Source organism: Crocuta crocuta, unplaced genomic scaffold (genome assembly GCF_008692635.1).
Source record: "Crocuta crocuta isolate KB4526 unplaced genomic scaffold, BGI_CrCroc_1.0 scaffold396, whole genome shotgun sequence".
NCBI lineage: Eukaryota > Metazoa > Chordata > Mammalia > Carnivora > Hyaenidae > Crocuta > Crocuta crocuta.
In genome coordinates, this window is record NW_027533259.1 from 1253421 (window position 1) to 1275555 (window position 22135).

Below are 22135 nucleotides of genomic sequence, written 5' to 3' on the forward strand. Positions count from 1 at the left end.
ACTAACTTGCAGCCCCTAAGAAATTAATGGTTCTAAATAATGACTATTATCGGCTCCTATCATAGAGACAACCAGATATGATGTGTCACCTGATGCAGTCTATGAAATATTCTTACCAAAAAACAAACAACTGAGTAGCTCCTAGGTGGCTATGTCAGTTAAGCATCCAATTCTTGATATCAGCTCAGGTCATGATCTCATAGCTCGTGGGGTTCAAGCTCTGCACTGTAAGTCTGAAGCCCCACACTGTGAGCATGGAGCCTGTTGGGGATTGTCTCCCTCTCTCTGTGCCCTCTGCCCCCACCCTCCCACCTCCACTCATGCTCTTTCTGAGCGCTATTTCTTTCTCTCTCAAAATAAATTTTAACAACAAAAACTGAACCTATAATCTGATCACACACTTATTTACAGAAATATAAAGGACAGAGAAACTTGTTGTATCATAATAATGCAATTAGCAAACAAATCAGGATAAACAATTTAGTTCCTTAAAGAAACACACTGTCAGGTGCCTGGTGGCTCAGTCGGTTAAGCGTCTGACTTCAGCTCAGGTCATGATCTCACAGTTCGTGGGTTCAAGACCCGCGTCGGGCTCTGTGCTGACAGCTAGCTCAAAGCCTGGAGCCTGTCTTTGGATTCTGTTGTCTCCTTCTCTCTCTCTCTCTCTCTCTCTCTGATCCTCCCCTAATCATGCTGTCTCTGTCTCTCTCTCAAAAATAAATAAAACATTAAAGAAAATAAAAAAAAAAAAAAGAACACATGCCTCTCCTTGCAAAGGAGAGGCCAAAATTAGTGGAGTAATGTAAGGAGGCTATGTTACTAGAGACGTAACAGATGTATGTTAACCAATCAATATTTTAAGTGGCTAGATGCTAATACATTTTGTTGCATGTATAATAATGGCTTTGGGTTTTTATTCTTTTACAGATTATACATATATTTAATAAATATAAATGATTATATATGTATTTAAATATATGTATATACATATACACATACAGTAAAACCTTGGTGTGAAGCATAATTCGTTCTAGAAACATACTTGTAATCCAAACCACTTGTATATCAATATGAATTTCAAGAACCACTGGCTCAGCTGTGATCATGTGACATGCAGCATCACGTACTACTCATACTACAAGACACTGCTCGTTTATCAAGTTAAAATTTATTAGAAATGTGTGCTCATCTTGCAGAACACTCACAGAATAAGTTACTCGCAACCAAGGTTTTACTGTACTGTATACTGAAGTACAGAGAGATATATATAAATGAAATATGTTTGGGATTTGCATTAAAATATGTGGAAGGGCGAAGAACTACATGATAGTACGTGAAAAAGATTGTTGAAAATTGCTGACACAGGGTGGTGGGATGACTGTACAGACCTATGAAATCGTTTATTAACTAAGGAAATGTCCTTCTAGCAACTATTGAACATAGTCCATTCCAATGGGAAAAAAACACCACCACTTAGAAGATGCACTATTATTGTATGCATTATTAATAAAGTAAAAAAAAAGTTACTAAGTAAACCACGATACATTATCAATGGAAAGATTCTTCCTGATTCTAGAGATGTCATATACAAAAAAAATAAACATGAAAAGTGTATCTTAGAATTGATGAAACATAGTGATCCATTAATTGTTTAATCCAGAATTCATAAAAAACTTCTAGTCACTGAAGATTATTTCAATATATTTACTGGCAATCTTATAAACATGCACAACTTACCTAGGCTGACAACGTTCACATAAGTATGTATCAGGAATATGCTGCCTGTCAATCCCCATGCAGTCAATATGTTGCCAAACGCTTAAAAAAAAAAAGCAAAATATAAAATATTCATAGAATATTCATCCTTAAATTAAGATTTGATATTCTATTTAACTATCCCTTAGTAAGTGCCCATTTTAATACTGTAAAAGGCGCTGTGAAGAATTCACAGAAAATATGTCCTCGGGGAGATAAAACTTTGAGAGGCAAAGAGGACAAAATACAGCAAATGTAACTTTAAAATGTGAAAGATATACACTACAAATATTATCAAAAGTCACGAAGTGAAGATGGTCCACACTACTTGAAGTTAACAGGTAAAGTGCCCTGGAGAATGATGGACTTGAATAAGACTTCATTTGGGAGTTAGAAAGAAAAGGTATCATTACAGCAACAGTTTCCCAAGTAGACAGATATGAGGTGCAATGGCCAGAAGACAGTTAAAATATTTGAAGGAGAATTTTCATTTTGAGAAATACAGGGGCAGTAGAACTGGGTTAGTAAGGTGTAGTCAGATTATATAGGAGTTGGAACAACAGGATGTGTATGATTTCCTCTAACTAGCAACATGTAAAACTAGAGGTGTTTTGATGATATAAAGTGTTTGAATTCAAAGAAGTTAAGAAAATGAAAGTAGAAAAAGCAATTAAGAGGATTTTCCAATATTCCAAACTTGAGCTAAAGGACAGAACCAGAATGTAGCAGAGAAGATAAAGAATTCAAGACCCTAAACCTATTCTGTCCTCAAATTATTTTTATGGAGTACATGGACCAGCTTGAGGCAACTTCTCAACTTATTACTATTATTGTATTTTGTTGCCAACATTTTAATTGGTCCAAATATAAATACACACACACACACGCCTGTTCCTAAATATAGTCTTAATTACTTTTTACATAATAGTCACTTCTAATATATCCCTACTGAGTTACCTACTATTGTATTGCTCTTCACTTCTTAACTGATGTTGAGTAAAGAACTGGTAGGAAGCAGAAGGTAATGGAATATAAATCAAAGATGTGGAGAGAAAAGTGAGAAAGAAAAGCAGAGCACCTGACTAGGAGGGTTAGAACAATAAACTAAATTAAATTTGGGTGGTAAGTAATGTCATGCATACAACAGAAGAAACCAAACTAGAAAATGAATAAATGATCAGAACTCTAGATGTCAAACTTGAAAGAGACTACAGGCATTAGGTATATGGAAATACATAGAGGCAATACAGAAGAAGAGAGAAAAAAAGATTAAGCTGTACAATATTTTACAGATTAAGCAGCAGAAAAATAGAACCACAAAATACAGATTCAGAACAGCAGTTGCTGAGAAGCAAACACTTTGAACAATCCAAAAACTGTGAAATGGTCCTTAAAGAATTTGTAGATAGTATAAATCCTAAGGACTACTTCACTATTTTCTAACAGATAATTCCGTATTATATCTAGATCACTGTAATAAAACTGAAAGAAAACAATGTCCAGATTATGCATTAAAATGAAAACAGTGCCAAATGTATGTAATTTATCACATTAGACAAGATCAGCTAAGAGAAAGCTATATTATATGATCAGTTAAAAGATGACTTGAGATTTTCTATTAGGTAGCTATTTAAAAAATAACAAAGAAAACAAGTTATCACTGAAGATTTTTTTTAGTTTTTTTAATTTACCTCCTGAGTACATTTACTGAAGTGATTGTTCATAGTAATGATTCTGTGTTACAGATATAAAGTATTTTTTTTTAAATGTGAAAAGGTATCACAATATATTTTTATTAAAATTAACTGAAAATATCATATTTTTACATAAAAATATCAAATTTCACATTCCAGTTGAGACTACTTTCCCCGCTTTTTGGCAAAGGTAAATAAAAATTTTAAAATATAACCCTATATGCATGTTTATATCAGTAACATCCAACTCCTAATCACCTAATAAATGGGAACAATATTACAAATAATGCAAAGTAATTTATATTTGGCTTTAAGATGTATTTTTACACTCATGTTCCAATATGGGTATATGCTACACTATTTCAAATCAATAATTAAGCTATGCCATAAAGATCTGACCCAGGAAATTGTATAAAGCTACCAAATTTTCTTACTCACTACAGTGCCCTACTTAAATACTCTGCTTCCCACTCTATGCAGGGGATGGACTCGGTAACTTTCAGGCGGAAATCCTACTATTCCCTCTCCATCCTCCCCAACTCCCTCACCCCAAAAAAAAAACAAAAACAAAAATAAAACCCCACTTTCTGTCCCAATCACACCTTCTCTAGGGGAGGAGGCCTTTCTTGGTGGTTGAACCAGGGTTGGGGGAGGGGAGACTGTGGTTCTGGTTCAAGGAGACTCCAGAGTGCTGCAAGGTTCAAGTCAAAAGGAGGTGAGAGAGTCAGGTCAAACAAACATCAATCAAAATGTATAATTCCCCCAAACTGGAAAATCACACTTGACTACACAGCACAAATAATTCCAAAGGAAATTCACAGGGCTCATTTTTCTATCTTGTCTACCACTCTATGTAGTTGTATTATTACTGAATGAGCAAAAACAGAGATGTGATCCTATATGAATAAAATTCACAACTGAATGCCTATTATGCAATTAACAGTGAGGATTTCTAATAAACTCTAAGAGAGCTTCTTTCCCATAGGGGCTTTTTCTAGGAACAAAATAAACTACACTGATAATAGCAGAAGCCTCACTTAAAAACTGCACTCATTAATTCCTTCAAAAGTGATTTTATCTTTTCAAAGATTAACAATCAAAGGTTAGCAGCATTCAAGAAAAGGAAATTAATGGTTTAAAATATTTTACCTGCATTTGTCACAACAGATCATGTATCCATCATCATGTGTAAAACCACATATGCACCTGGTTACATCAGTACCATAACTTCCATCCTCAGATGTGCTGATTGTAGTAGCACTGGAAGTTTCATCAAAATTAGGAGTGGTAAATATGCCTACTTCATTCTTGCTAATAAGAACTGATGGAGGAGGGGAAGCTGGAGGTGTTGGAGGAGGACGAGCACCATAATTATGGTCCTGGATAATTGAACACAAACACAGCACAATATATATAATTTCAGCAAGAATATGAACTACGTAATTAAAATAAAATTCAGTCCTTAATTTGAATATTTAAGAAATATGAAACTGGCCCATTTCTTCCTTAATACCTTTAAAATAATGACTTGGTAAAGCTAGATATTAAACCATACTACTAAGTGAAAATGTCGGTCTACCTCAGTCACCTGCACAATGACTCCCCTTGGGAGCACTTGGGTGGCTCAGTCATTCAAGCATCCGACTCTTGATCCTGACAGGTTATAATCTCGGTTCCGCGTTGATAGATAGCATGGAGCCTGCTTCGGATTTTCTCCCTCCCTCACTCTCCACATGCAATAAAATATTTAGCGCAAAGCCTGGCACATAAGTGCTCTTAAAAGGTAATTATATAATTTACTATATAAATTACTATACAATTTATAATCAACAGTAGATAGTACAACACAGTTCTATCTCTGGCTTTTTTATAGAGAAGGCAAAGAATACCAAACTATTAATAGCATAAAATGCAAAATAATAATAGTAATAATAAAACTTCTAGGGAATACCTCTTACAGAATTTTAATCCTTTAAATATAGTTAGAGCAATAAAAATTTAAACTATAAATTACATACCTAATTGTTTAGATAATGTAAAATAAGTATGGATTTTTAAATATCTTAGTTTTAAGTACCATACCACAAACGTTTACTTTCAACCTCTAGATATAAAAAATACCCCTCCAGATAAACATTTGACACTTACCGCATAGGGCAAACCGATGTAACTGTGTGAATGATGTGAGCTGCTGGTATACAGCTGGTGGGGATAACTGTTGGATTTCTCAACTACCACAGGGCTAGCTTCTACGGATTCTGGTCTGGAGGGGAAAAAGTTGCATCAGAGAATTCCACTCATTTTTGTTCTGTTCAATCAATTTAAAATTATCAGCATTTTATTTTATTGCTATACCAATGTCTTTTTTATAGTAGGTAAACACCCTGTGGATATGTCCTATCCAGATTCTGTGCTAACTAAACTTTTTAAAAAAATAAATGTTTCACCTCCCAAGTTCAAATATAGTTTCCTTATCATTAAAAAAAAATTTATTAGAGGGGCACCTGGGTGGCACAGTTGGTTAAGTGTCTCACTTTGGCTTGGGTCATGATCTCACAATTCCTGAGTCTGAGCCCCACATCAGTCTCTGTGCTGACAGCTCTGAGCCTGGAACCTACTTTCAGATTCTCTATCTCCCTCTCTCTCTCCCCCTCCCTCGCTCTCACTCTGTCTCTCTCTCAAAAATAAACAAACATTAAAACAATTATTAGAGATTAAACATTATTCGATATACTCAATGGCACCATAGACACTAGGCACAGGAGTGAAAAAAAGTGGCAGAAATAATTTAAACAGGATGAAGAACACAATGAATCTATATGGCCCCCAATGTGAAGTATACATTTCAATGGTCAAAACTATATGTATGTGTTAGTGCGCCTAGATGTAATGAAGCCTTGGAAAATATCAATAACGTTAAGAAATAAGAAACCTCACAATGGACCAAGATTTGCTTATGAAAAAATATAAACCACAACCTGTGGTAGAGTAAGATCAGTAGATCTGGTCCATAATGGTTAAGTGACGATGACCTGACCAACAACAGATACCACTGGGACTAACAACTCACCCACTGTGATTGACCTGTTAAGCTCTCTGGTCTAGCTTTTTACATATATCACTTTACCAACTTCTTTACTCATATCAATCCTCCTGAACCCTATTCCTGGCAATTCTTATTGATCAATGTAGCAGTGAAACTACTTCTGAAGCTAATTCACAGTGAAATTAATTGCTCCCTTGCACACAGAAAACATGATTTGTTTCTGTGCCTTTATTCTTACCGTAGCCACCATTTGAGATAGTTTTGTCATGATACCCCTTATCCTACCTCTTATCCAAAATTTGCCCTTAGAACTTAGTACTGTTTGCATTCTTCATAGTTTAAAGACTCCGTTAATCCAGTTACACTCTAGTTGTCAGATATCTATAGTCAATGGTTTCTCGATATACTCTCCCCACCTCTCCAACTCATTCTCCTGCACAAAGTCTCGATTTAGCTCTAAGTGGCTGCTGCTGTGAGATCCGGTATTCCAAAACCAGTAAAGAAGGAGGCACAAACTGAGACTGTTACATGGTTCTGGAGGAAATTACAGAAGAGCCTCCAAAATGTTCTGAATACTTTGAAAATCAAGACTCACCTAATGTCTACGGTGTTATTTTAAAAATTTGCTTCCTCCTTATTTTAAAAAAGAAATGTTTTTTGAATTTAAAATCAACACATTCCTACCCCATAAAACTTAAATACATAAGTACATAAGAAAATGAAAGACCACGTCTTCAAACCTCAAACCTTCAAACTTAAAAGCTCAAATACAAATCTTAAGATGCCATGTAGCTCTCTCTAAATTGTTTCTAATATACTGTTTTTTTCACAATTTGCTTTTTCCATATTTCAGTGTCAATCAATACGTATCTAACTTATTTTTGGTAACAACTGCTTACTTCATTATGTAAATATACATAGTTTAACAATTTCCCTATTGGTGGATTTTTTTTAACTTTTTTTTCTTTTAAAGAGAGAGGGAAAGAAGGGCAAAAAGAAGGAGAAGTGGGGGGTGGGGGGAGAGACAGAGAATATCTTAAATAGGCTCCACACTCAGTGGGGAGCCCAACATGGGGCTCCATCCCACAACCCTGGGATCATGACCTGAGCCAAAATCCAGAGTCAGACAGTCACTCAACTGACTGAGCCATCCAGGTGCCCCAGGGGATATTTGTTTCTATTTTTCACTGTCAAAAGGTATCACTGCACTTGTATACCCTTCAATAAATCTTCTCTAAATACATGGTAGTATTTTTATAACATGCATCCCTGGAGGTAGAAATAAATGCTCAACAAAAGGTTAAATGCATATAAAATGCATATAAAATAAAAAAGATATTAGCAATCTGCCTTTGACTGCCTTATAATATCTATTGCTTTAAAAAAATCTTTAAAACTTACATGAAAGGAAGAAGTGGAGCTTTGGCAGTTACTGATCTATAATACTGTTATTAAGGTAACATGCAGGTATTGTGACCAAAATAGAAAGATTCCCACTTAAAGATTTAGATCAAACGCTGAATAAACTACTAAAGAGCATGGTAAAAACTTTGATATTTTGGAGCAGTTAATGGTTAAGCATAGAAAAAAACTTTCAGCACAAAAGCAGGTAAGTTCATGCATGTAAGCAAGTCATGAATGCATAACCTCATGATTCAAATTGAAGCTGCAGCACTGATCATTTGTCAATGAAAGAAAGCAGAAATTCTTTATCAAGATCCTCACTTCTAATCCTGTTGCTTACACTAAAGGTAATTTTTATTTTTTATTTTTATTTTTATTTTTTATTTTTTTTAATTTCTGAAAGACAGAGAGAGACAGTGTGAGCAGAGGAGGGTCGGGGAGAGAGGGAGACACAGAATCCGAAACAGGCTCCAGGCTCTGAGCCAGCTGCCAGCACAGAGCCCGATGCGCGGCTCGAACCCACGAACCGTGAGATCAAGACCTGAGCCGAAGTCGGACGCTTAACCAACTAAGCCACCCAGGCGCCCCTGAAAGTAATTTTTAAAAGAAGGTAATAGTTACTTTTAAAAAATTTGGTTGACCTATTTTAAAGATTTTCCTTAACTATAAGATACCATTAAAAAAAAAGTAACACAGGGGCGCTTGGGTGGCTTACTTGGTTAAGCGTCTGACTTTCGCTTAGGTCATGATCTCGCGATTCGTGGCTTCGAGCCCCGCGTCGGGCTCTGTGCTGACAGCCAGCTCAGAGCCTGGAGCCTGTTCCAGTCTGTGACTCCCTCTCTCTCTAACCCTCCCCTGCTCACACTCTCTCTCTCTCTCCCCTCTAGAAATAAATAAAAACACTTAAAAAATTAAAAAAAAAAAGTAACACAACAACATATATCCTTAGAAATATTCTTTAAAAGTCCCATGGTGTTAAATATCCTCAAAGCTCTGCATTTCCAGAATATGGTAAAGATGAAAACAACTTTGTGAAAGACTTGCAGATTTGAGATGTTTACTGTACTACTATTCATAAAAATTATATATAAGAGGAGAAATGACTTAAATATCCAATCACAAAATGATTAATTAGAGGTGCCTGGCTGGCTCAGTCAGAAGAGCATCTGACTCTTGATCTCAGGGTCATGAGTTCAAGCCCCACGCTGGGCATGCAGCCTACTTTAAAAAAAAAAAAAAAAGATTAAATCCACACAAATCTACCGCATTTACATATGGACAGCACCTTGGTAGGAACTCACAGTAACAAAAATCACTACACTGAAGTCATAGGAGTTTTCCTCAAAATCGTCTGGAATATTATCATAAGGTTTTAATAAATTTTTAATGGCATGGCTAAAGGGATAATATGCCATAATTAATTTCAGTGTATATATATCTATATATACACACATAGATACCAATATAAAGGTATGACATTTATCATAAAGTAAGAAACTATATTAGCATAGTATTTTCTTTTTTTTTTTAGCATAGTATTTTCTATAAGTAATTACACATCCAAACATAAACCACAGTGCTGTGTTCATCCCACAGATGGATGAGATTTCAGTTACATAATTTTGACATCACTTTTCAAATAGTATGAAACTTATTTGTACTCATTCAAATGTGGTTTTTGTATATGTTCTTAAATCACTGAAACAATGATCATTATCAAAAAGATAATCGCTATCCATGGGAAACTTCCCAAAAGATAAGCATTCTCTAGCCTGAGAATTCAAAATGCTAAAAAACATGTAATTAAAGTATTCATAATACATGAGCAGCAAGGTATGGTCAAATGATCAAAACAAAATTTGTAGATGAACTCATTTTTTTTCAAAACTCTGTCTCCCTTTCAAAAATAAATAAATATTTAAAAATATGGGATTAAGTAGAATAATACATGATAGCACAAAGAAATAAGCCCAATTCATAAAGCTAAAACTTCTATATTCCAAATGATTCAGTTTCTTCAATGTTATATGGTATGAGGGGGAACATTTTTTAAAGGTTACTGCAGATGAAAAGCGATTCAAAGATATTTCAAACAAAAACAACATGTGGATCTTGTCTGGATGCCAATTGGAACACACCAATTATAAAAAGACATTTTTGAGGGGCGCCTGGGTGGCTTAGTCGGTTAAGCGTCCGACTTTCGCTTAGGTCATGATCTCGCGGTTCGTGGGTTTGAGCCCCGCGTTGGGCTCTGTGCTGACTGCCAGCTCAGAGCCTGGAGCCTGCTTCAGATTCTGTGTCTCCCTCTCTCTCTGACCCTCCCCTGCTCATGCTGTCTCTCTCTCTCTCTCTCTCTCCTAGAAATAAATAAAACATTTAAAAAAAAAAAAAAAAAAACATTTTTGAGACAAATAAGGGTAATCTGAAGATGAATTGGGTAATTTATATTAAGAAAGTGTTGGGGTGTCTGACTGATTTCAGCTGAGGTCATGATCTCATGGTGTGAGACTGAGCCATGTCAGACACCACACTGAGAGTGGAACCTGCTTAAGAGTCTCTCTCTGCCCCTCCCCCACTCATGCTCTTTCTCTCAAAGAAGTGTTAATTCTGTCACATGAGATAACAGTATTGTGGTTTAAAAAATCCTTATCTATATGTAATTACATTAAGGAATATGTATGTAAAATGAGGGATGAAAGTACATTTTCTAAACCCTTTACTTGCTTTAAAATATTTAAGTAAAACTATTAGATGAAACAAGACCGGCAAAACTTTGAATATTGATGAAGCTGAGTAATGGCCTAATGGCCACTTGGGATTACTATACTCTTCTCCCTACTGTTATATATATTTTTGTATTCCTTATTTAAAAAAAGATTTTTTTAAGTTCCCCAAGCTTCTTATCTTACACATTTAATATCCTTTATATAATAGATACCTGCAAGAATGGGACACTATCTCCTTTCCTCCTATCTCAGGAAGATATCCTGGACATTTCTATTTCTCTTATCCAAGTACTAACCAAGCAGGCCCAATCCTGCTTAGCTTCTGAGATCAGAGATGGGACGTGCATTCAGGGTGGAACAGCCATAGACCTAAGCAACTCTATTTCTAAGCCTCTATCTGTGGATTCTCAACTTCTTGATTTAAACACATCTCTCAAGGCTTATTTCAAATGCTCAAGGAGCACTTTCCTAACTGCTTCAACTCATCACATTTTTATAAATTCTATGGGTCCTTATAGCACTTATTTGTTGTAATGTTAATTATTACTTTTCACATAATATTTTTGTATGCTGTCAACTGTATTATCACATGTGCTTATTATTTTTTTTCCTCTCAAATTTCATCAAAATTAACAATGAGCCTTCTCTATTAAAAAAAAAAACCATGGAGGACGCCTGGCTGGCTTAATCAGAAAGAGCATGAGACTCTTGATCTTGGAGCTGTGAGTTCAAGCCCCACATGGGATGTAGAGATTATATACATACATACATACATACAATAAACTAAAAAAAATTAAGAACACGGAATTGGGACTTACATGTCAAAGGCTGGCCATTCATTGGGTACAGCTGAGTAGTCACCTTTTTAAAACTGAGCCTTTTATTTGTAATGTGGGGTAAATATACCTGTTTCACCTTCTTCCTAGCAATATGGATAAAACTCAAATGATAGAAAGGATATGAAAGTGCATTTTCTCAACTACAATGCACTATACAGACGTGTAATACTACTTATTTCTTCAGAAATGTCTCTCAGGTATAACTAAATATTCAGTTGCTTTTCAATTCTGAAGTTACTTTTCAACTTTATTTTGAAACCTTAACTCCACAGTAATTCAAACTTTCAACAGTGATTTTAAGTACAAAGGTCTAGCTACACTTGTTTTAAATAAATCACTAAATTTGCAAGGTACCAAAATATTGTTGATATTAAATCATTTGGTAAATATTGAGCACTAAATATGTTAAAGTCCTTAAAAAAGTTTATTCTTCTAAAAGTTACTCCCATAAGTCTTTTTATTGAAATATGTGCCTTATAAGTATTTTTAATGTTTATTGTTGAGAGAGAAAGGGAGACAGACCATGAGAGAAAGGGAGACAATACTTCACTCTCTTGTACTCCTCTCTTTAAGAGAGAGAGGGAGACAAAGCAGGCTCCATGCTCTGAGCTGTCAGCACAGAGCTCAATGCAGTGCTTGAACCCACAAACTGCAAGATCATGACCTGAACCAAATTCAGACACTCAACCAACTGAGCCAACCATGTGCCCCTTTTCTTTTTTTACTTTTTAAATAATTTTTTTAATGTTTATTTATTTTTGAGAGAGAGGAAGACAGAGCTTGAGTAGGGGAGGGGCAGAGACAGAGGAAGACACAGAAACAGAAGCAGCGAAAAAAGTGCCTTAAAATAAAATGGTTCCTTGGTAATCCTTCTGTAAAGGCATTTTTTTTTTCAAATATATTTCTTAAAGTTTTCACATAGTAAAAGACTAAACTCTTTTACATCAAAAAATGCAATCTGTAATCATGAGGCTGTAACACTGATATAATAAGGTTTAAGGGGCTCCTGAGTGGCTCAGTCAGTTAAGCTCAGGTGATGATCTCACGGTTCATGGGATCAAGTCCTGCGTCAGATTCCACACTGTGAGTGCAGAGCCTGCTTGGGATTCTCTTTCTTTCTCCCTCCCTCTCTCTCTGTCTCTTTCTCTCTCTGCCTGTTCCCCACTCATGCTCAGTTGCTCTCTCAAAAAATAAGTAAACTTTTAAAAAATAAGGTTTTTGAAAAATATAAGGTTTTAGGGGCGCCTCGGTGGCTTAGTCGGTTAAGCGTCCGACTTTCGCTTAGGTCATGATCTCCCGGTTCCTGGGTTCGGGCCCCGCATCGGGCTCTGTGCTGACTGCCAGCTCGGAGCCTGGAGCCTGTTTCAGTCTGTGACTCCCTCTCTCTCTGACCCTCCCCTGCTCACGCTGTCTCTCTCTCTCTCTCTCCTAGAAATAAATAAAAAGAAACATTAAAAAAAGAAAAAAGAAAAATATAAGGTTTTAAAATTTTAGGTCAGGGATTTAGAGCATTATTCAGTGAAATAAAATACATTTTACTGCTACACTATATATGTGTATACATATGCATCACTAACCTACCATGCCAATACACATATCTCTTTTCTATACTTACCTTCTCTGTCTTTTTTAAACATGCTAAGCTCCAGGAGGCCAGGACCTATTACTGTAATAAACGTTATTTACTACCAACAAAATAAGATATAGACATGAAATGATGTAACAACAGAATGGGATTAATGTTCTAATTTCGGTTCTAGTCACTGCTTAAATCGTAATTTTGACACAAGAGCTAAATAAGCAAGGAAATCTCACTGGCAACAGAGAATTTTGAAAGGTTTAAATTGTTTTCAAATTAATACCTTTAAAGTTTCTGGTTGGACAGATTCTTAAGAGAACTATACAGAGGTATGTTCAGCCTTAAGCATGTCAATGAAAAAAATCAACATGATTTTGTGGAATACTTAATATACACACGTAAGGTTAACGTAGATTAACAAAATCTGACACATGCATTAGATTCATTGTTCACCAAATCTAATATCCAACATGGTAAACCAAGAAACTGTATGTGAGTTCCTTGAACTATTTTATTCAAAACCTCTGCAAAGGAATACTTTATTGTCTTGTATTCTTCTCTTTAAAACTCTCAAGGTGCTCTCCAGTTTTTATGTTTTAATATTAAGTGATTATCTAAGTACCTGTCTGTATAGATGGGTCCACTGAACTATCCTGTTTCTTGATACATAGAGCTCAATCTTACTAAGTATACTTTTTTCCTTTTTTTCTCTCTACACTCATCATGAGGCTCAAACTCATTTCCCTGGGATCAAGAGTCACATGCTCCACCACCAACTGAGCCAGCCAGGCACTCCTTATTAACCATCTTTTTAACATAGCCCCTTAAGCCCTGGTGATCATTCATCTTTCTTCAGATCCATTTACTTTTTCAGTAAGATGTGGCAGACAGAAAGGCAGGGTACTCCAGCCATGAACATAATATACTCTGTAGAGTGATGATGATCTGATGATCATTTTCTGGATTCTTCTGACACAGTTTACTATAGCAAAGTCAAAAAATCATCTTACTATTTCTGTGCTTGCCCATAGTGAAACATTTGCCATTTTCTAACTCACAGTATTCTCAAATTTGTATCTTACCACCACTAATAGATACTTTCAGTATATAAAAAAATGAATCTGAAGACATCATTATGTAGCCCCTATTCCAAAGAAGTCATATAGACATTAAAATAAGAGCAACCCTACCTGGACATGCTGTTGATACCACTTCATCCAGAAAATTTATTCCTACACTGTTTCCATCTACGATGAATCCCAGTTATAAAATTTTTCTAAGTTATTTGGTGGGTTAACCTTCCAGTCAAAGCAGCATATAAACTATAATTCAACAAATAGTTCCATGATGGTGTTCACTATGTGTATTTAAGGTACCCTGTTAGATCATAGATAAGATAAAAAGATCTATAAAACATACTATCACTCAAAGAGTTTCAGAAAAGCAGGGTTAACACAAAGAGACAGGTACTCAAAAACCAATATAAAGGCAAAAAGAGGATTAATGCCATAAGAAAAGTATGAGCAAATGCTTAAGAGAACTCTTTCCTCCTGTGTGAGGCCTTGCTCTTTAGCTAACTTTCTGTTACCCTAAAACCTGGTAAGCTAATTTGCTACATTGCTAAGCAAATTAAAATGACCCTTGATTGGTAAATAAATTGTATCTGGTTGAGAAAATTATAAATACTTTATGAGGATGCCACAGATTTGAACTTCCCAAAGATGCAGTGACTCTTGGAACCTAGAAACTCTGCCTGTGCTTGTTAACAACAAATAGTGACTTCTGAGGGATAGAAGGCTTCTTAATCACAAGACTCTCACACCACTCAGTGTGGACTTCAACTCCTTGTACATGACCATCACCTGAGAAGCCAAAGAAGTAACTCCTGGATGGTTGACTGTATTCCTTCCTGTATGGCCTCACACAGACACAAACACCTGATGGTAACCTCTGATAAAGTGTGGCTCCTGTCCTGTACACCATGTCAACTAGTATCAAGTATGGCCTGTGACAGTCTTGTGAGTCTGAATGTTTAGTTGAACCTAACAAGACCTCCTTGTAGAAGCTGCAAAAGTTCAAAGTTCAAGGCTCCAGATTTAAGAGGATTCAAGAGAAAAACATATCTATTTAACAGGAAGGAATAACATCATGAGGTTTCGCTAAAGGTGAGAATACTTCTGAAAAATAAAGGACTTTGAATATTTGAATTTTATACTAAGTATTTCTTCTATTGAAAAAAAACATTTTTTTTTAAAAGGAGTAATGGGGGCACCTGGCTGGCTCAGTTGGTAGGACATGTGATTCTTGATCTTGAAGTCATAAGTTCAAGCCCCACACTGGGTGTGGAGATTCCTTAAAAATGAAATATTTTAAAAATTAATAAAAGGCAGTAATGATAGAGAAAGACAATATCCCATGCATATGCAAAAAGGGGAAAAAATGGCAATGGGAGTCTTCAATGAGTACAAAGAGGTCACTTAGACTTCAGAATGGTATTTATTTAGTTAGCTGTTTGTCAAAATTAAGTAACAAAACCCTGCAATAGAGAGGGATTTTTCTTTTTAAGATTTGTATTTAGTGAAACACTACGTTAAACTAGGTCTTTAGGGGCGCCTGGGTGGCTTAGTTGGTTAAGCGTCCAACTTTCGCTTAAGTCATGATCTCATGGTTCGTGGGTTCGAACCCCGCGTCGGGCTCTGTGCTGACTGCCAGCTCAGAGCCTGGAGGCAATTTCAGAGTCTGTATCNTGCTTTGTCCCACTGCCAGCTCAGAGCCTGGAGCCTGTTTCAGTCTGTGACTCCCTCTCTCTCTGACCCTCCCCTGCTCACGCTGTCTCTCTCTCTCTCTCCTAGAAATAAATTAAAAAAAAACATTAAAAAATTTTAAAAACAAAAAAACAAAAAAAAAAAAACTAGGTCTTTAGGTCATCTGTGTACCAACATCATCAAACACAAACACTTGCACTGAAATCTAATGTATTCAGTATAAAGTATAAGTATCCAATATAAAGAGGTGGTCATCCAGGATCACTCTAAAACATACTTAAATTTTCTTCCTAGCTCAAAATTAAAATAACAAAAAATTAAAAAGCTTCATAAGGCTCACTGAGCACTGTGGGGATTACATCCATAGACCTCAATATAACTAGCATGGATTAAACAAATACTGAGGGCTTAGTGTTTGCCAGGGACTATGAAAGATAAAAAGACAAGACACTGTCCCTGTCTTCAAGGAACATACAATAATAATATAGTTTTATTCATTCAGTAAACATTTGCTACACATTAAGTAGAAGATACTGAGATGCTGGAAATGAAAAAATAAAGAAGGGAAAGTAATGTGTGGGGAAGATAAGTATATTAACGATTACAGTAGTGTCATCAGAGAAATGCATAGGGGCTCTTCATAACAGTAATTACATACACCAAATTTTAAAGAATGACAAGTTAACAAGCCTGAGAAATAAGAGAGGTGGAAGAGATGGAGAGGGTATTCCAGACAGAAACATACAATGCAGTCAGAGATCTAAACACCAAGACATGTTTAAGCATGTTTCTCTATCCAAGACTGACCGAACACCAGTATCACAATCACCTGTAATGCATGGTATAATTTTTCTTACAGCTATACTTAACCAAATGAATAAAACATTTTAAAGATCAGGCTCAGAAATCTACATTTTAATAAGCACTTTCAATCTTATGTTCACTGAAGTTTAGGAAGCACAGATTAAGAATTGCTTATAAACCTCAATACCACAAAACCCAAACAATCCAATTTAAAAATGGGCCGATGACCTGAATAGACATTTTTCCAAAGAAGATACAGACGGCCAACAGACACATGGAAAGATGTTCACCATCACTAATCATGAGGGAAATGCAAATCAAAACCACAATCAGGTTATCACCTATGTCAGAATGACTAGAATCAAAAGGACAAGTAAGTGTTGGTAAGGATATGAAGCAAAAGGAATGCTCACGCACTGTTTGTGGGAATGCAAACTGGGGCAGCCACTATGGGAAATAGTATGGAAGATCCTCAAAAAATTAAAAATAGAATTACCATATGATCCAGTCATTCCGCTACTAGATGCCCAAAGAAAATGAAAACACTAATTTGAAAAGATATATACCCCTATGTTTACTGAAGCATTATTTACGATAGCCAAGTTAAGGAACCAACCCAAGTGTCCATCAGCAAATGAATGGATGAAGATGTGGTGTGTGTGTACATACATACATATATATATACACACATACAGGAATATTACTTAGCCATAAAAAAGAGTGAGATCTTGCTATCTGTAACAACATGGATAGGCACAGAAGGTAGGTATAATGCTAAGTGAAACAAGAAAAAGACAAATGTAATTTCACTCATGTGGAATTTAAGAAACAAAACAAATGAAGAAAAAAGAGACAGACAAAAATAAACACTTACAGAGAAGAAATTGGTGATTGCCAGAGGGGAGGGATGGGTGAAATAGATAAAGGAGAGTAAGTGCACACTTATCATGATGAGCACTGAGCAATGTATAAAACTGCTGAATCATTATACTGTACACCTGAAACTAATATAACACTGTATATTAATTATACTTCAATAAAAAGAGAGAGAGAGAGAGAAGAATTTGTAGAATTCAGAGCAGACACAGTTAAAGGTATGAAGAAAGGGCTAGAGATGAGGGCAGGTAAATCAGTCAAGGACCAGTTCAAAAAGTACCCTAGGTATCTAGCTAAGGAATATGATCTTTATTCTGAAAACCTATACAAAACCACTAATAGTTGTTTCTTCAGCAAGCAAGGTTACAATGTGATCAGAGAAGCAGCATTTCAAGATAAAGCTGAGGGCTTCATATGTGAGGTTGAGTAATCTGTATAGAATTCTTCCAGATTCAGTAGGTTCAGGATAAGCTCTGAGCATTATCAGAGCATGTAAAAAGTGCTTCCTCTCCAAGGCTCCTTCCCCCTCCCCACTTACAAATAAGTTACTTTTACTTAGTTCTTTTCTTCACTGAAAAATACTTAGTACTCTGTCTAGTTCCAAAGTAATCTTCATTAGCAAATGGTGGTCAGGGTCTAAATTACTAACTTTTTTATTTACGAAAGAGATATTAAAATGTGCAACTTCCTATATCAACTAATAATTTCTGCAACTGAGTTCCTTCAATTCTCAAGTATGGGACCAACTCACCGTGGTGATGAAGCTCAGCGCAGAGCCCAATGTGGGGCTTGAACTCACAACCCTGAGATCAAGACCTGAGGTGAGATTAAGTCGGACATTTAACCAACTGAGCCACCCAGGTGCCCCTACATTAATTTTTATTATGTACAGAAACACAGCACATTAACCACTGTTAGATTCGTGTGATATTTACTTTCAATGACATACTGAAATATAACTTTCAAATATTTTATTACATAAAGACGATTTAACTCTTCATCTCTTAATCTGCCAATTACACTATCAACAAGAAGTTCCTAATAATTCTCTAGCAGCCTTCCTTATGTTTTTTGAAACCTTACCAAACGTGGGTGTCATTTGCCAAATACGTTTTAGAATATTTTTTCATCCACTTAATTTCTTCTCTTTCTTTTTAAATGTTTATTTTGAGAGAGAAAACACAAGCAGGGAGAGAAACAGAGGGAGACAGAGAAAATCTGAAAAAGGCTCCAAGCAGCCACCACACAGCCTGACATGGGGTTCAAACCCATGACCATGAGATCATGACCTGAGCCAAAACCAAGTTGCTTAACCAAATGAGCCATCCAGGTGTTCCTCATCCACCTAATTTCTAATTATTACATGACATGCCAAACTTCTTCACATTTACCCTTCCCTTTAACAGACTATTCTGAATCCTGAAAGAAGCCTTTTGTTTGTTTAATTTATAAGAGCATCTTTTATTTGACTACTTAGGCACACAAAGTGTAAATCAGATTCAAATGCCCATCTATAATCTATAGCATATTACTACCAAGCTTCCAAAAAAGGATCTTAGACTCTACATAGACTCTAGAGTTAAGAAAATGAAATTATATATATATTTTTTAGTTTCTTAATGCTTACTTATTTTTGAAAAAGACAGTGTGAGCAGGGAAGAGGCAGAGAAAGAGGGGGACAAAGGATCCAAAGTAGGCTCTGCACTGGCAGCAGTGAGCCTGATACGGGGCTCAAACTCAGGAACCTGTGAGATCATGACCTGAACCGAAATCAAATGCTCAACCAACTGAGTCACCCAGGCACCCTGAAATTATATTTTAAACTCCTACTTTTAACTACATAGTCTGGAAAATTTCATCATTTAATCCTTCATCAGTTAAAGAAAATGTGATTTAAAATTTCCTAGTCAAAATACTATCACTTAGGGGCGGCTTGAGTGGCTCTGTCTGTTAAGTGGCCAACTTCGGCTCAGGTCATGATCTCACGGTTTGTGGGTTCAAGCCCCAGCTCAGAGCCTAGAACCTGCTTCAGCTTCTGTGTCTCCTTCTCTCTCTGCTCCTCCCCTGCTCACTCTCTGTCTCTCAAAAATAAATAAACATTAAAAAAAATACTATCACTTAAATACAACCACTTGTTAAAATTCTAACACTGGAGAATTTTATATTCCTCCTGCTTCTACACGGTGTCCTAACATATTCTATTACAGTCATATACAGTCACTAGGATGATATACATAGTAAATTTCAGTCTCTTTCTAGTTGCTGTTTTAATTCTGCTAGCTTCCTAATACCCTTGATTGTTTCCCAGATTCCTGAAATAGGACTAACAATAACAGCTACTTTAAAGAACTACAGCATTCAACTCACTGAAATCACATCAATTGTGTAAGATTTTTTACACACAAGAGACAGTTTGTCCAATTCTATAGCCCCTTACATCTTTCTACAAAGGGGAAGCTGTAAAATATTTCTAGCTTTAGTTCTGTCTCTCCTAAACAACTGAAATAAAATAAGCTAAGATATGACTTTTTAACAATCATTTCTATACAATAAGCTTCAGGGTTAACCAAGAGACCTACCTTCAAACAATAGGATTCATGACTCAGTCCTTACACACCAGGCCCTGCGGGAGGTGCTGCACATCCAGTGATGTATAATAAAAATGTTTGTACTCATGAAGCTTGTATTTCAGTAAAAAGGATAAAATAATAAAGAAAACAAGACTATTTCAGAGAGGTTTTTCAGATACTATTTTATACGGTGTGCAGAGGAAAAGCCTCACTGAAAAGTTATATTTGAACACAGCTAAGGCTAAGCTAAGAGCAAAAAAAGAATGTCCCAGGCAGTTGGAACAAGTATAAAGGCCCCTGGACAGTAACAAGTTTAGAATGTTCAAAAGAACAAGGAAAATAATATCAATATGGGAACAACAGTAGGCTAAGAGGAGAATATTAAGCAGAAATTAATAAACTGGGGCCTTTGATGCCAAAAGAAGTCAGGGTTTTTAAGTAAAACAAAACAAAACAAAACCATTGGAAGGTTTTCAAGTGGGAGAGATTTAAGATTTGGTCTATGCTTCAGAAGAATCGTATTGCCTTCCATAAAGAGAATGAATTGTAGACAGCAAAAAAATAAAAAATAAAAAAATACAGAGATTATAGGACCTAGGCGCAAGATGAAAAGGGCTTAGACGAGGACAACAGTAGAAAATGGAGAGAAGTGTACTGATTCTAAATGTATTTTGGAGGGAGACACAGGATTCACCAATGAATCAGATGTGGTGGGTGACCAAGAATGACACCTTAGGGCTTTGGTTCAAGCAAGTGGATAGAGATGGAGTTATTTAAAGAAAAAGATGAGCCTGGAACAGAGGGAAACAGATTTGGGGGAGAAAATCAAGCGCAAAATGGGAAAGAGTGGCCAGTTAAGTGTGGTAACTACAAAGCCAACAGAATTAAATCTTTCTAGTAGGAGGAAGTGATTATTTGTATCAAATGCTGATAAGTCTATATAAATTATAGAAAACTACTAACTAGTTTGACAACATAAATATTTATAGTGGTGTTGTGTGGCCTGATGCTGAGTGCAAACTCTTTCAAGGAGTTTGCTATAAAGAGGAACAGAAAAATGGATGAAGAAACAAAAAGGGGCAGCTGTTTTAAGATATTTGTCTGAGATGGGAATGATCTAATAGAAAGAAATTTGAAAAGGCAGGAAACACAGGATACCTGGCAGGTAAGAGTAGAGATCCTGAAAAAAAAATGAGGGGGGATAAGATCCAGAGAACAGGTGAAAAAACAAGGCTCTACTTAAAAGCAACATTTTTCCATTTTACAAGAAGAAAAGCAAAACTTGAATGTAAGACTTTAGATGTGGAGATGTGTCCCCAGCACCTAAAACAGTGGATCACAGAATATAAGCCCTTAAATAAGTATTTCTTAATAAATAAGAAATTCCTAGCAAGCTGTTTTTACATTTTAAAATAAAGTCATATCACTGAACAGTACTTGCTTAGGCCAAAGAAATCAGAGAAGAACGAAACTCTTTATTTGAAAGAGTACTCAAGATTCACTTTCTCTAAACAAAAATCAGCAAACTATGATCCCTGAGCCAAAGCCAGCACAATGCCTGATTTTGGAAATAAAGTTTTATTAGAACTCAGTTATGCCCATTCATTTATATATACTGTCTGACTTTCCATCTATAACAGAGCTGAGTAGTTTCAACAGAAATCATATTGATCCAAAACTTAAATATTTACTCTTGGGCCCTTTAAAGAAAAAGTCTGCTGACTCAGGTCTAAATTTAATTTTAAATTCCAAAAAATCTGAAAAATGAAGAAGGATTCTCTACAACACACATTGTAGAGATACACATCTCTTCTTTATAGTACTGAAATACCTAAGAGGTCTGTTAATGCAGGGGGCTGTATTGGTGGAGCTCATTAGATAGAATTAGGTTGAGGAAGATTTCAAAGTCATAACATGTAGGAAATGGTGAAAGCTATAGAAGTGGATGAAACCTCCAGGGCAATTTACAAAGTAAGATAAGTAGAGACTCCTAGGAAATGTAAATACTTAACAAATAGGAGAAGGAACACTAAAAAAAAAAAAAAAAAAAAAAAAAAATAAAGGAAAAAAAAAAAAA

At 35.8% G+C, this 22135-nt stretch overlaps 1 protein-coding gene across 1 annotated transcript in view; it reads right to left on the minus strand.

The window, feature by feature from the left end:
- Positions 1 to 22135, minus strand: part of KMT2E (lysine methyltransferase 2E (inactive)) — a 99936-nt gene that overhangs the window by 39632 nt on the left and 38169 nt on the right. The window contains 3 exon segments of the mRNA XM_077746913.1: positions 1738 to 1818; positions 4599 to 4828; positions 5598 to 5712. Of these exon segments, the coding sequence (XP_077603039.1) occupies positions 1738 to 1818; positions 4599 to 4828; positions 5598 to 5712 (426 nt within the window).